Raw genomic sequence first — 15,958 nt, forward strand, 5'->3', positions numbered from 1 at the left:
GAGAAATCTAGAAAGCAATGATGATGTTGGAAATATTTTAGATTAAATAAATAAATAATAATTTATTAATATTTTAATTTAATTTTAAAATGATATTTTATTATTTTATTATTATTTTATTTAGTATATATAAGGAAAGAAAGATGAAAAATCATCATCTTTTCCCATGCACCCAACGTATGAAGAGAAAAGGAAGAAAGAAACTTTCTTTTCTTTACAATTTGGTCCTTCTACCAAAAATTCACCATTTTCACCCAAAAATCAAAAGAATTTCCTTAGTTACCAAGAGAGAAAAATGTTAAGGAGGCTATGGGAAGTTAAAATATCAAGTTGGATTCAAGAAATGGAGGCTGATGGAGAGAGAAAATCAAGATGAAGGTTGGAATCAATAGAACAAGGTAAGAACATCATGATTTCAATATATTTTTGAGTTTGATATTATTGAAAAAGCTTGGGATTGATGTTAATGTAGAGTTTCCTTACATATGGTCCTATGTTCTTGATATGTTAATGAAGAGAAAATAAGAGAAAGTGAAGAGAAATAGTGAAGAGAAAGAAAATAAGGGTGTTATTAACATGGTAATTAATATCTTGCACTAAAACAGTTCTAGACAGCAGCAGTATTCTAACTTTAAAAAATCACCATAAATTGTAGAAATTGAATTATAAGATTAAAAAAATATTGAATTAAAGCTTATTGAGTCTAGGTTCTCATAGAAGAAACAGTGTAAGCAATGTATTTGTAAATTTTGAGATATAATGAATTTTGTGAGACAAGGTCAGAATGAATTATGGTTCCCCTGTTCAGACTTTGAAAAATCATAAAAAAATGAATAAAAATAATTAGGAGCTTAAATTTATATGTATAGAATCCTTAATGAGTCTAATTTTATTAGAAAAAAACTAGAACATCATTTTAATTCTGTACAAGGAGATAATTAATTTTTAGTGAAGAAGGGTTAGAACTGTCAGACAGCAGAACAGGGGTGACTTTAATGAATAAACTGTACTAATTGGATAAACCAAAAATTCTGAAAATTTTATGGTAAGAATATATGTGAGTATAGTTTCATATAAAATTTACATATATTAATTTGGACTTCTGTAACTCAAGAAATAAATAATTTAGTGACTATGACTCAAATGGACAGCTTTGAATATACATATAAGTAAATAGTGAAATTATTGATAATGTTACTTATAAGCATATTATATAAATTTAAGGATGTGGAATGGAGAGGAGGAGGAGGAAAATATATATGAATATTCAGCAAGCATGACTAATTTGCTGTTTTAGGCTTAAGGACTAAATTAAATAAAAGTAAAACTTTATGGGTAATTTTGTAAAAATGTCAAAAATGACCAAATTGCATGAAATGGATTAATTTTATTATTTAAATTACAAAATTGAATAAAATTATTAATTTAGTTCAAGATAGGGGAAAACATGTTTTATGGATTAAATTGAAAAGTGTTGAAATTATGGAAAAATTCGATATTTTATAGACTTCATGGATTGTTATCAATATGTATGAGAATAATAGCTGGAAATAAGGATTAAATTGCAAGAATTTTATTTTCCTGCCCTAAGGATGAAATCGTCATTAATTAAAAGTTTAGGGCAAATGGTAACTTTTCCTAAAGCATTAATTAAATGCATTAGAATATGAAATGAATGAGAATGATGATCAAGTTTATTTATAAAGATCCAGACGACTCAAATATGAGACTTGATCGTGGAAAAGAAAAGATATCGGATTAATGAAATTATAAACACAAACAAGCAATGAGGTAAGTTCGTAACTTGAATTATATTCTTAAATGCTTGAAATGCATGTTTTGATATGAATATGATTTGAATGTTCATTATATGAAATTTATGAAACATTGACATATTTGATGGGAAGAAATCCCGGTTGAATGAAAGGAAAATTCGATGGATCTCTGAAAAGGAATTGACGGTAAAAAAGATCTAGCCCGGACGGGTGATCCTATCCTGATATAGCCCTCCTGAAGAATATGTGGAAAATGGATTTAGCCCGGATGGGTAATCCAAATTAGGGTCTGAATTTAGCCTGGACTGGTAATTCAGATCCAAGCTCATTAGAGTAATTGTCGCTTGCGAGGATTTAGCTCGGACCGTAATCCCGACAATACTCTATGAGTTTATATTACTGGGATTTAGCCTAGACCGTAATCCCACTGTAAGGATGAGGTTCAGGGAGTGTGCTCTACGATATGAAATGTGTAAGACCATGGTTGAAAGATACCATGGCAACCTGATATGAAATGTGTAAGACCATGGTTGAAAGATACCATGGCAACGTGATATGAAACGAATAAGACCATGGTTGAAAGATACCATGGCAACATGACGGGAAATGAATAAGACCATGGTTGAAAGATACCATGGCAACATGACAGGAAATGAATAAGACCATGGTTGAAAGATACCGTAGCAACGTGACATGAAAAGAATAAGACCATGGTTGAAAGATACCATGGCAACATGATAGAAAATGAGTAAGACCATAGTTGAAAGACACTATGGCATCATGTCAAAGATAAATAAGACTGTGGATGGAAGACGCTATGATATCTATTGAACAATTGATATTCAGGTAATACGTATTAGATGACGAATGGTTACATGAAATGGTTGTGTGAAATGTTTACAAGAACTGGTCATATGGAAATATATGTACAAAATAGTTGTATGAAATAATTATGAAGATATATAAATAAAATAAGAATAAGTACATGGAATATAATTTATGTTAAGTTTGATATAAACTTTACGGAATAAATATACTTAAAATATATGGAAATGATGAAACATGAAATATTGATATAATGAAACGATTGATATATACTTATAAAGAAACGGTAATAGAATTAATATGTTTCATGACATGTACATATATGATTATCTTTGATACGTTGATACAAGGAAATTATGTAAGTAAAGACAATTATTAAACTCAAATGTGACATGACGAGAAAATAAGTATATCGATGTTGAATTTATATGAAATATATGCAAGTATACTAACAATTATGTGGCTTGACACTTAGACAAAGGACAAGCTATTGATTGAATGGTAATATGTTTAATTACAAGAAGCATTGAAATGGTAAGTACTTAGATGAAAATAAAATTTAAGATTTTGCGAATTTTTTTTATAATCTCGATTTAATTCCATTTGGTTTCTAGTGTATGTTTGGGGCTTCGAGGGCCCAATAGAGAGACGTTATGATTATTTTCAAAATCTGAATAATAAATGACTCAGAATTATCTGAAAATGTTCAGTAAACTCCGGTAATGCCTTGTACCCTATTTTGGCAATGGATACGGGTAGGGGGTGTTACAATCCATATGTTTTAGAGCGTATTGATGAAGTGCCTTTTTCTCATACTCCATTGCATGTAGCAGCTTCTGCTGGGCATATTGAGTTTATGGTGGAGATGATAAAATTAAAGCCAACGTTTGCAAGAAAGCTAAACCCAGGTGGATTGATTTCCAATATAGGACAACACTAATCCAAAACAACTGTTTTAAAAAATTATTAACTCTAAATAAAGCAACTATGTAACTTATAATGCAGTTGTAACTTCCATCCTCATAATTGCTTCAACAATTTTTTCTTTATATTAACATCTTAAAATAGCGATTCCGATGCTATTAACTGATTTGGTCAAGCCAGCAAGATTTAATACTTCAATTTAACCATTTCCTATTTCCTGGAAGGGAAGTGACCCATTTTCCATACACATTCAGAATTGCTAACACTTTTTAGTGGACATTCTTTAATAAATTTTACTTAGATTACAGTATCTAAATCATAGACATCATTATAAACAACTTATTTATATTTATTTAGTTAAATAAACTGTCCTTTACAATTTAAAAATTAAAGACAAAAAGATTCAACTAACCTTTCCTGCTAGAGTAGCTGTGAGGAAGGGCAGTGGTACAAGAGGTATGATTCCTTTATGACTTTTCATGATTTCAGAATAAGTGATTTTGATAGTTGTGTTTACTTTAAGAAAAACAATGATGGTTCTTTTATGTATCTACTCCTTTATGTTGATGACATGTTTATAGCAGTGAATGGTAAATGAGAGATAAGAAAGGTTAAAGCCCAACTAAGTGAAGAATTTGAGATGAAAGATTTGGGACCAGCAAAGAAGATATTTGGTATGGAGATTCTCAGAGATAGAAAAGCAAGTAAATTGTACCTAAGTCAGAAGGGGTACATTGAGAAAGTTCTTTGCAGGTTCAATATGCAGAGTGCTAAGCTTGCTAGTACTCCTTTAGAAGCCCATTTCAGACTTTCATTGGCTTTGTCTCCAAATCAGATGATGAGATTGAGTACATGTTACATGTTCCATATTCTAGTGCAGTGAGATCTCTTACGTATGCTCTGGTTTGTTCACATCCAGATTTATCATATGCAGTCACTGCAATTAGCATATACATGGTGAATCCCTGTAAAGAACACTAGAAAGCAGTTCAGTGGATTTTGAGATACTTATGAAGTACTATTGATGTTTGCTTACAGTTTGGAAGAATCAGAGATGGAGTCATTGGATATGTTGATGTCAATTTTGCTGGAGACCTTAATAGAATAAGATCTCTCACAGTCTATATCTTTACAAGTCAATTTTGTTGGAGACCTTAATAGAATAAGATCTCTCACAGTCTATATCTTTACAATCAGAGGTTGTGCAATCAATTGGAAAGCTACTTTACAAACTACAGTCGCTTTGTCTACTACCAGAGTTGAGTACATGACAATTACTTTTTTTTTTTTGCTCAGTCAATTGATTACAAGAAAAGGCATTGAGATCTCTCAGCCCATACCAGTTCAAACAAGAAAATAATAGCAGTCAAACTATGCTAAAATAGAGCACAACAACAAAACCAAAACAAAGTTACCAATATGCTCAAAACAATGAATTCCTTGCCAAACTTGCTTTAGCCAAGTCTACCACCATTCCAATCTTGCCTTGATATGAGGCATAAATTCGACTCTCAACCTCTTGCCAAAACCATCCCCTTCCGAATCAATTCAATACCATCATTGCAGCCATTTTGATTGCCACTAGAACCATCCTTTCTAGTACCTCCAATGTACAACCAACCTGAAAATAAACCAAAACCACCCCCTTATCTTCCCACAACCCTCCTCAACAAGCCACAAACACACTCCAACCAGCCCCTGCAACATTGAATTGAATCCAACCCAAGTATAAGAATCCTAAACAATACCCGAGTCCACGTCGATCCTCCACCTATGCAACAAATCACCGGCCTACTCCACCAATCAATCCATCTCAATCCTTTTTTGCAAACCTAAATATATTGAACATAAAACATCCATGAAGAGAAGACCAACCAAAATGAATCATCAATTTTGAAATAATTAAAACAATCCACCTCCTATTTGGACAAAATCATCAAAAAATCTCTGGTAAACAAAACTGCATCATATCAAGCATTATACATATAAAAAATCCCACTATACTACACTAAAACCATCTTTTCTTTTAAATTTTCACACACTTCCTCTATCGATTTTTGCCTAACAATAAATCCTTGAGAATCAAACAACAAAATAACAATTACCATTCCATGAAACTTCCCAAAATAGCGTTGACAAATCAATCCCAAACACCCTTCTCGACAGCTCCGAATATTTCCATATTACTGTATAATCATCCATTGCATTTACCAAAGTTCTCTCCATTCTATCGATATTTCTTAAATTTTGCAGTCTTGAATCTCCTTTGATGCACCAAAAACCCAAACATCCCTTGAATCACCATCCTTCACCTACACCAAATATTGATTGAGTTTTTCATCTCCCTATATTTGCCTCAAAAACCTGATCACCCCTCTTGCAGTGACTTCGAAAGCCATGTTACTGAATCTCCATTCTCATAATTTCTTCGACTAAATCTTCTTCATTACCATGAACACTGAACCCTAATTTCTTTCTAATTACCCAGGTATTATTTGCTTCCCTAAGAAGTACCTTCATTCTATTACTTAAATCCAAATCTGAAAGGGATAAATTAACAACCCTCTTATTATCCTTACAATACTCCCTTCCTTTTTCCTTATGCAAGGCTCTGTCTCTTGATAAACCATAATTTATACATATTTTTATCCCATGCTTAGCACATTTTATGGATGATTTCTCCTTAGATTTGGTGAATTCTATGCTTCTAATCCCTTAATTTCATGTTTTATACTCAGGAAAGCATAGGAGAGTAAAAAGAGCAAGAAACGGGCCAAAATGGAGAAAATGGGCCAATGTAAGAAATCAACACGGCCTGGACTTCCTCACACGGGTAGACTACATGCCCGTGTCAATTTGGCAGAATCGAAACACGACTTACACGAGTAGACCACAAACTCGTGCCTATTTAACAGCCTTGACCATGACTTGAAGCAATCGCACACGGGCGTGTCCCTGTCAAGCCCAAGTATAGTCCTATTCAGAAAAGGCCACTTTTGAGGGCTCTTAGGCATTCCAAAGCCTATAAAAACACCCTAGAAGAGGAGGAAAGAGGGGACGCAGAGTAGGAAGCAAGGAATTACTCGACGGAAGCCAATTGATCGATCTCAGAAGCTGGATTCTCCTCCAAGAGTGAAGATCTCCCTTCAATTTCCTTCTGGGGTTTTTGGGTTTTCTTTATGTTTTGCATTCATTATTCTTCTGAGATGTTTTCCTTTATAATTATGAATTAAACCCCTTAAATACCTAAGGAGAATGAAACCTAAGACGAATCTTGTTATTATTATCTGAATTGTATGATAAATATTCGACTTGTTCTTAATTATGTATTCTTAATTCTTGCTTCAATATTTCAGGATATTGATTCAAGTTAATGTGCTTATTCAGAGGAGCAAAAGTCCCTGTCTAATAGTAACTTTGTCATAATTAAGCGGAGTTAATTGCATGACTAGACATAGGGTGATAAGATTTTGTCGGATTAGGGTGAAACCTAATAAGGGGATCCATAGATCGAGTTAATATAACACTAGGGAGTTAATTAGAAAGAAATTTCAATTAATCAATCTAGGGTTAGATGTTGTTAGTCTCGAAAGAGATAATAATATAACTTAGGGATTTCTACGGAACAAGTCGAATGAATAAATAGTCTAATTCAGAATCAAATAACAAGTGAAGTCTAGGTGGATTTTTTTCCTTGGGTATTGTTTTAATCAATCAGTTTTTCCTAAAAGTATTTTCCCTAATTTTCTCTCTGTGCACCTTTAGTTTAGTTAATTTAGTTTAGAAAAACAAATCCCTTAATTTTTAGGCTAGATAATAAAAAGAAAGTAATTACTAGTACTTTTAATTCCTCTGGGTTCGACAATCCAGTCTTGTTAAAACTATACTACTGTTCGATAGGTATACTTGCCTTTATCGTGATAATAGTTTGTTTCAAGAACGATTACTTATAAATATTTAAAACATGTCGCAAAAATCACGTATTATCTCTTTTCTTTCTTTCCTTTGACTTTAAGAAACTGTTTTGAATTTCATACATTGACCGAATCTTCTTGTTCAAACCTTTCTTCTTTTTCCTACGAAGAAGCACCTAGTTCAGTTCTTCTTCTAATTCCATGTCTGATTCCCAAAAATCACCTTAACTGTTTCATTTTCCTAACTGTTAATGTTACTTCCACTAGACTTAAATTTTCTATTGATTTAGATTTTCTAGCTCCCCTACAGCCCACATCCATGTTCAATCCATTATCCATTCTCCAAGCTTTTGGATATTCTAAAGTATCCTCTACAGTATCTAAGCCCATATCCCTTACATCCTTCAAAGTCTTTTCTAATCCTTTATCCGCTTCAGCTGTTGTTCCCTTTTTCATTTCTTTGGAAACATACTCTGGCTCAGTCTCTTCAATTACCAATTCCAACATGTTTTGACAATCATTAATAATGTTCCCATTTTCAATATTGGTGTCCATTAATTCTCCAGACTTGACGCTTTCTCTTCCCTCCGAAGGAATCTCTAGCCTTGTTCTCGTCACTGATCCAAACTCTGAAATGCTGTCTTCTTTATTTTTCTTCCATCTAGCCTTACAGATAAAATTGTCGTCTTTCATCTTTGTCAGTCCCTTTTCCCTTACTCTGATTGAGAAGAAATCATCACCAACTTCCATACTAACTAATTCATCAACCATATTCGATTGAGATAAAGATATTAGTAGCTCCATTTTTTCGAAATTATAGAAGTTTGTTAAAATTTCACCTACAGACACTAACTTCCCCCATAACCCAGCAACTCGATTAAATGTTTCATAGTTCCAACAATGTAATAGAACTCCTGATACTTCGATCCAAGTCACCCTCTTCTTTATCTTCAATTTCTCCGACCATTAATGAAAAAATCTTTCAAATATGACCATTCAGTTTGCCTTAACAAATCCATCAGTTCTTCATCTGGTGTTTCAACCAAAAAAATGTCTTCCTTGAATCCTTCTTACAATTATTTCCCCAAGACCAAATTTTGTTATTTGATCATTGAGACTTTTTGAACCACATACCGAATTCGATTCACACATCAGGCATTTCTGTAATTTCCATAACAGTTCATCCTCAACATGACCTTGTACTATTCTTTTCTTAGTATTCTTAACTCCTCTTGTATTATTTTCAAGTCTTTCTTCACTCTTTACTTCTTGAACTATTTCTACACTCTATTCCTGAACCTTTTGACCCAAATCATTCCTCCAAATCTTTCTTTTTCCATTATGTCTAGCCATTTTCACCTCGATTCTCTTTCCTAGTAAGTAGAAACCATTAACCTCAATATCACCCTTTGCGCATCCCTTTCATTATTGAATCTTACAAAACCAAACATATTAATAAATCGTAATTTATATATATTTCTACCCCATGCTTAGCACGTTTTATGGGTGATTTTTCCTTGTATTTGGTGAATTCAATGCTCCTAATGCCTTAATTTCATGTTTTATACTTAGGGTGAGCATAAGAGGATGAAAAGAACGAGAAACGGGCCAAAAACAAATAAAATAGGTCGAAAAAGAAAAACAACATGGCCTAGACTTCCTCACACGGCATCACACACACCCGTGCCAATCTAACAGGCTTGACCACGGTTCAAATCAATCGCACATGGGCGTGTCCCTACCGAACCCTAGTTAAGCTCCATTCGGAAAAGGGCAAGTTTTAGGGTTTTTAGGCATTCCAAAGCCTATAAATATACCCTAGAAGAGGAGAAAAGAGGACACACAGGTTAGGAAGTAGGGAATTTCTCAAGGAAAGCTGATTGATCCATCTCAGAAGCCGGATTCATCATCAAGACTGAAAATCTCCATTCAAATTCCCTAAGGAGTTTTGGGTTTTCTTATGTTTTATTATCTTTATTCTTTTGAGATGTTTTCTATCATAAGTATGAACTAAAACCCCTAAATACCTAAGGGGAATGAAACCTAAGACAAATCTTGTTATTCTTATCTGAATCGTATGATAAATATTTAGCTTGTTCTTAATTATGTGATCTTAATTCTTCCTTTAATATTTCAGAATATTGATTCAAGTTAATGCTCTTATTCAGAGGAGGAATAGACCCTGTCTAAGAGTAAATTTGTCATAATTAAGCGGAGTTGATTGTGCGCCTAGAGATAGGGAGACAAGATTTTGCTGGATTAGGGTAAAACCTAATAAGGGGATCTATAGATCGAGTAATGCAACCTTAGGGTGTTAATTAGAAAGAGATTTCAATTATTCAATCTAGGGTTAGACGTTGTTAGTCTCGAGAGAGATAATAATATAACTTAGGGATCTTTACGGAACAAGTTAAATGAATAAATCGTCTGATTCAGACTCAAATAACAAGTGAAGTCTAGGTGGATTTTTCCTTAGGTATTGTCTTAATCAATCAAGTTTTCCAAAAAGTATTTTCCCTAAATTTCTTCTTCTGTGATCTCTTAGTTTAATTAATTAGTTAGATAAACAAAACCCTCTTTTTTCTTTAGGCTAGACAATAAAAAGAAAGTTAATACTAGTACTTTTAGTTCCTTTGGGTTCGACAATCTGGTCTTGCTAAAACTATACTACTGTTCCATATGTACACTTGCCTCTGTCGTGATAATAGTTAGTTTCAAGAACGATTCATTATATATATTTAAAACCTGTCACGAATATCACGTATAACCTATTACCATTTTTACACCTTTTTGAAGGGATGAAAGCATCAACAACATCTCCATGGTATCCAAATAATGCTCACAAGCTCCATGGTATCCAAATAATGCTCACAAGCCTTTCCAATGCATAGAAGATAGAATATTGTAAACGAAAACTGTTGTTACGATTCCATTCTCTACTGCCATTCTCCACAACAATTTTTTTTTATGTGCGTGAACTCACTACCCTTTATGGGATTGAAGGTTTTGCTGTTATAAACTCTCTTGATTTTGGCTCTCAAGCGGAGGTATGGCTATCCCTCGAGGATGCCCGACGCTTGCTGCCCGAGTTCAAGAAGCTGCCCCTATTGAAATAAAACAAGAAGATGGTTAACCAAGAGAGTTTCCTTGAGCAAAGCTTAGCCAAAGCTATTCAACACCTTAGGAACTGATGCTTGTAAATAATCCATTTGGTTGAAATGAATTTTTAGTAAACTCAATGAAGACCTTCAAATCAGTACAGTATTTTGTGACAGTCAAAGTGCCATTTTCCTTACAAAAGATCAAATGTTTCACGAGAGAACAAAACACATTGATGTTCGATATCATTTTGTTTGTGATATTATTGCTCATAGTGATATTGTTGTGAGGCAAAATTAGTACTCATGAAAATCCTACATATAAACTTGTTCGTCGAGAGTTCGTGGAGAAAAACTTGTTCATTGAGAATTCGTGTCAAGGTGGAGATTGTTAGAATTGATTGACCCAAATCGTTGATTAAATAATATACAATGGTAAAATAAAATAAAAGTAAAATCTATATAGCAATACACTTCTTTTATTTTGATTAGAATAAGGTTTTTCAACCTTACTACACTTCATCTATTTGATATTGATTGGAATAAGGTGTTTTAACCTTACTACACTCCTATTTTACTTTGATTAGAATATGATTTTACAAGTCTATAAATAGACATAGTCTACTTTTTTTACAATCATTCGAATTCGACATAGTGAATTATCTTCTTCTCTGCACGTGGTTTTTTTTCCTGAAAGGGATTTTACGTAAAAATCTGTATGTTCTTTATTTTCTTTCTTTTTTCTTTACAATACATTGTTATTATCGGTATTCTATTCTTCACATAGTGGTTCAATGAGGAACATAATCGGCTTCGCTTTTATTGTATTATTCATTTCAATGATAAATACAAGGGAATGTGGTAATGATAAAATATGCACCCTAGAAGCCTTGGGTTTGAACAAAACGAGGGTTATGTAAACGTCGAAAAAGAATAGTATTGGTACTATAAATAGTACCTTATTAGCTGTAAATATATGAGTTAGGAGTGAACTTTGTTAGGATGGGGCTAATATAGGCTATGCTTTTTTCTTCATATATTAACAGGGTTATTGAAAGATCATGTCTCTATAGACATGTCAAGTTACCTATTAGACACAAGTGTTAAAATGAAAAGTTGGAATAATACAAGGGTATAGGATTGAAAATGCCGGAGCAGTAATGTCGAGGAGCGCAATTAGGCACATTGAGACATTGTAATTTTTAGCTAGACTTGCTTTTAAATTAAGATAACTGCTGTCTGTAGGGGTTTTTTTTTTATGTTCAATATCTATCAATTGTGTGAGAATGTGGATATGATTTTAAAAAAGGAAATAGAAATGGTTACAAATATGATATTATGGCAGTGAAGAATATAAAAAATGGGTAACACAAAGAATTAGAGATTTTCAATATATTAATTTATGGTATGGGTTTCTAGTATATGTTATTTCCAATTTTGAATAAACCCAGGTAATTAGAGATTAATTACTTTGCAATTAATTTAATATTGGGAGCAAAATTAATCTTAAAACATTTTTTAAACGTAGTTGTTGACTTATATACCAATCCTTCTTAATTATTGGTTTTGGGCAATAATAATGAAATTGGTTTCAGTTAAATACTTAATTATAAAATCATCGATTACCAAAAATTATATATGAAAGGATTTTTTAATTACATTAATAATATATATTTTTAATTACATCCACTTGATAATAATTAATTAAATTTATATTGATCTTGATAGATATTCACTTAATAATAAAATATTCATAATATTTATATAATCATTGTTTTTAATTCATGTATCTTTAGTAGCATTTCTTTGATTACAGAAGTTCATTGACCCAACTAGACAATTAGATACAGTTTTAGGCATGTCATATGTGAAGAAAATTGAAAAATAAATTAAAAAAAGAAAAGAAAAGAAAGAACCTTCATCATTATAAAAGGAAAATAGTAAAGTGAAAAAGGAAAGGGAATACTATTACTAATAGGATATATAGTTGGATTATTATTTGATATATAGCGATACTTTTAACTCTATAAATACGATTCCTTTTAATAATTTTTACAATTCCATCAATTTGCTTGGTGTTTGGTCCAAGGTTTCATAGTTGGAAATTCCCTTGGACCTTTAAAGGTGTTTCTTTTCTCAAATTAGTGCGTTATGTCAAATATAAAATCAACCTTTTTATTTGATGTGTATTTCGTGTTGACTGGATACCTATTTTCTGTGGCTTTAGTACTTGGAAATTTCCTTGGTCCTTGGAACAAATTTGTTTCCTCAAACTAGAGTGTTCAAATCATGTACAAATGGTGGTCAGATGCCTGTGTTTTTGCAGAATATAGGTTCTATTTCCTTTTCTATATTGTCTTCTGGTTCTTTCCTTTTTATGTTTTCTTGCAAATTTCATCAGCTTTGAGTAATCTGAAAATTTACTGCCTACTTTATTACCCCCCAAAAAAAGCTATGGATGAGAGGATTATAGAGGCTGCACAAACAGGAGATATTAACCTCTTGTATGAGTTAATTGCGACTGATCCATATGTTTTACAGCGTATTGATAATGTGCCTTTTTTTCATACTCCATTGCATGTAGCAGCCTCTGCTGGGAATATTGAGTTTATGATGGAGATGATGAAATTAAAGCCATCGTTTGCAAGAAAGCTAAACCAAGGGGGGTTTAGCCCCTTCACTTGGCTCTGCAAAATGACAAAATTCAAGCAGTACATCGACTTCTCAGGTTTGATAAAGGCCTTGTTCGTGTCAAAGGCAGGGAGGACCTCACTCCTCTGCACCATGTGGTTCAAACTGGAAATGTTGATCTTTTGATCAAGTTACTTAAGGTTTGTCCTGAGGCTATTGAAGATGTGACTGTTAGGGATGAGACGGTATTCCATCTTGCAGTGAAAAACGACATGTTTGAAGCTTTCCAAGTCATGGTGGGGTGGCTTAGGAGAAGCTCCCATGAGTCTGCCGACCGTTGGGAGGAAAAACTACTGAGTTGGGCAGACATTGATGGCAACACAGTGCTACACATTGCAGCTATCAGAAACAGACCTCGGGTATGTGCTAATTTTCCTAATCAAGTCAATTATTGATATGTATGTATGATAAAAGGGTTACTTACATATGAATATTCTAATTAACAGATGGTAGAAGTATTGCTGGAACACATGCGCCGAGACCAAATCAATGCCAAAAATTTGGAGGGATTGACAGCACTAGATATCCAATCACAATACCCATGGAATGAAAGGCAAGCAGATAGGATTATAGGTATGCTAAGCAAAGCAGGAGGTTTGAGTGGTTCCTTGCTTCCCAACAACTCTATCTCTTCAACCGACATCAAATTATTAAAATCGAAGATGTCTTGTTTTCAAAAATTTGTAAAAAAAGCAGGTCGGACAAAGGATATGTCACATGAGACGCGTAACACATTTCTAGTAGTAACAATTCTAATTATAACAACCACTTACGAGGCCTGTTTAAACCCTCCGAAGATGCCCGATGACAGTCCATGTCCATCCCTGAAATACCAAGTCTTTTTAAGTCAAGATCATCCTCTCAATTCCCACACTTTTTTGCATAAAACCGACATGAATACTGCACCCATGCCCAGTCCCTCCGCAATGGACGTTTCCGAAAAAGTTGATTTGGTAAAGGAATCCTCCTGGTTTTGGTTTTTCAACAGTTGCACCTTTTGCCTAGCAATGTTTTTAATAACATTTCTCCTACTACCTCATCCATTCTCTGTGCTCATTCTCATGACACTTTACCTCTTTGGGCTTTCTTATTTTAGTTTATTTCATGTTTCCTCATGGTCATTCAGTCAGTTATACGAGATTAGCTATGAAACGGCACTCCGAGAATATAGTTTGGCCTACTCTGTTAATTATTTCTTCGCATGTGTGATAAATTTGATTGTACCGTGCCAGGTGCTCCTTTATTTCGCCAGAGACATTATGTCTGGATATACTTTTGTGTAAGCCGAATCGTCTCCTGAAAGTAGTGATGAGAGTGGAGGAAGGTCTATTTTGTGATATATGTTGTAATGATAAAAGAAGTGTGAATTTGTTTGTGAAGTAGTGGTTTAAAGAAAAAGATAACCGGCTCTGCTTTTATTGTATACATGGGAATGTGTTACTTATGTAACAAATGATTGACTATTCTTTTGAGTAGAATGTTTAGATGTTAGTCTTGTTATATTGACTTTGCGCACAAATACAAATTATGTTTTGTAATAATTTGTTTTTTATTGGTGTCGAAAACAGTGATTTTGAAATCACAATTTTGACGAGTAAATTTGTAAATATTATTATTTAATATTTACGAGTCAAATCCGATAATATTGTCAATTTTGATATGATAATTTTTATTAAGTGGATAATTATTTAGCACAAGTGGTTCGACCCTAAAATTAAGTGGTTTTAAAAAGTAATGTATCAAAATCTTGTTTCCGTAAACCAGACCTATAAATATTTTATAGAGAGTTGTTATATAGTGTATTAAATTTTGGTCCAAAAATTTTAATACTTAAATTACCAATTAAGAAAAAAGAATTAAATCATAAAAACCGTACAAGATACTGGCACATATAGTGTATTTTTTATGATTCGTTTTACTTTTAGATTAGGAAGGCATGAAAATGTAAAGAAAAATTGAGTCCAATTTATCAAGTTGGGAAAGTTTGTACATTTAATCAAGGTTCTTTAGTTGTAAACTTTTAGTCAAGGTTCTTTAGTTGTAAACTATGTAATTTTGTTGGTGCTGATTATTAATGATCTAAAGTTTGTACACTTATAAACGTGGATGATCTAAACAGGGTTTGATTATAGATGGCAGATATGTGCAGTTGTTGGTGTTAGACACACTTTATCCGGATGAAGTAAGAACTTCAATCTGGACTTTAACAGCAATGTAATATACCCGGATGAAGAATGAAGAAAAAATGTTTGAAATTCAAGCTTTGAGCTTCAAGTAGGAATAGAAACAGAATTTAGCAAGCAAAGAAAAATGGAGCATATGGAAGGAAAATCTGATGATTTCATTCAAAAGAAACATAGGCTTAACGCCATTACATATACCAAACATTGGCTGGTCAAAAAATAATAAATTCATCACCTAAACATTACCTAACTCTACTAGTTACATAGGGACTAGGTGATTTTGCTTGCAAACATAAACAAAGCTGGTGATCAGCTCTATCACCATCAAATTACATCAAACATAAACTAAACTAAGTTCAAAATGAACTAGAACACAAAATATGGACTAAACAAACTAAACTATGAAAATTGAAACAATAGCATTGTTCTTCATCTGGTTAACTCATATTTTAACCAGATAACTTATGCTTTGTGATCAACTCCTTTCTGCATGAGCTGCATATCCACCTTTGTTGCTGTATGTGTTGCATGGGAACTAACTTCAACAC

General features: G+C 33.0%; 1 protein-coding gene across 1 annotated transcript; it reads left to right on the forward strand.

The window, feature by feature from the left end:
- Positions 1-12,990: 12,990 nt before the first annotated feature.
- LOC108451304 (ankyrin repeat-containing protein BDA1-like) lies at positions 12,991-14,729 on the forward strand. Its single transcript, XM_053020340.1, has 4 exons — positions 12,991-13,175; positions 13,265-13,586; positions 13,674-13,800; positions 14,460-14,729. Exons 1-4 carry the CDS (start codon positions 12,991-12,993, stop codon positions 14,525-14,527), a joined length of 702 nt encoding a protein of 233 aa, XP_052876300.1. The 3' UTR covers positions 14,528-14,729.
- The last annotated feature ends 1,229 nt before the right edge of the window (positions 14,730-15,958 follow it).

Source organism: Gossypium arboreum, chromosome 10 (genome assembly GCF_025698485.1).
Source record: "Gossypium arboreum isolate Shixiya-1 chromosome 10, ASM2569848v2, whole genome shotgun sequence".
Lineage (NCBI taxonomy): Eukaryota > Viridiplantae > Streptophyta > Magnoliopsida > Malvales > Malvaceae > Gossypium > Gossypium arboreum.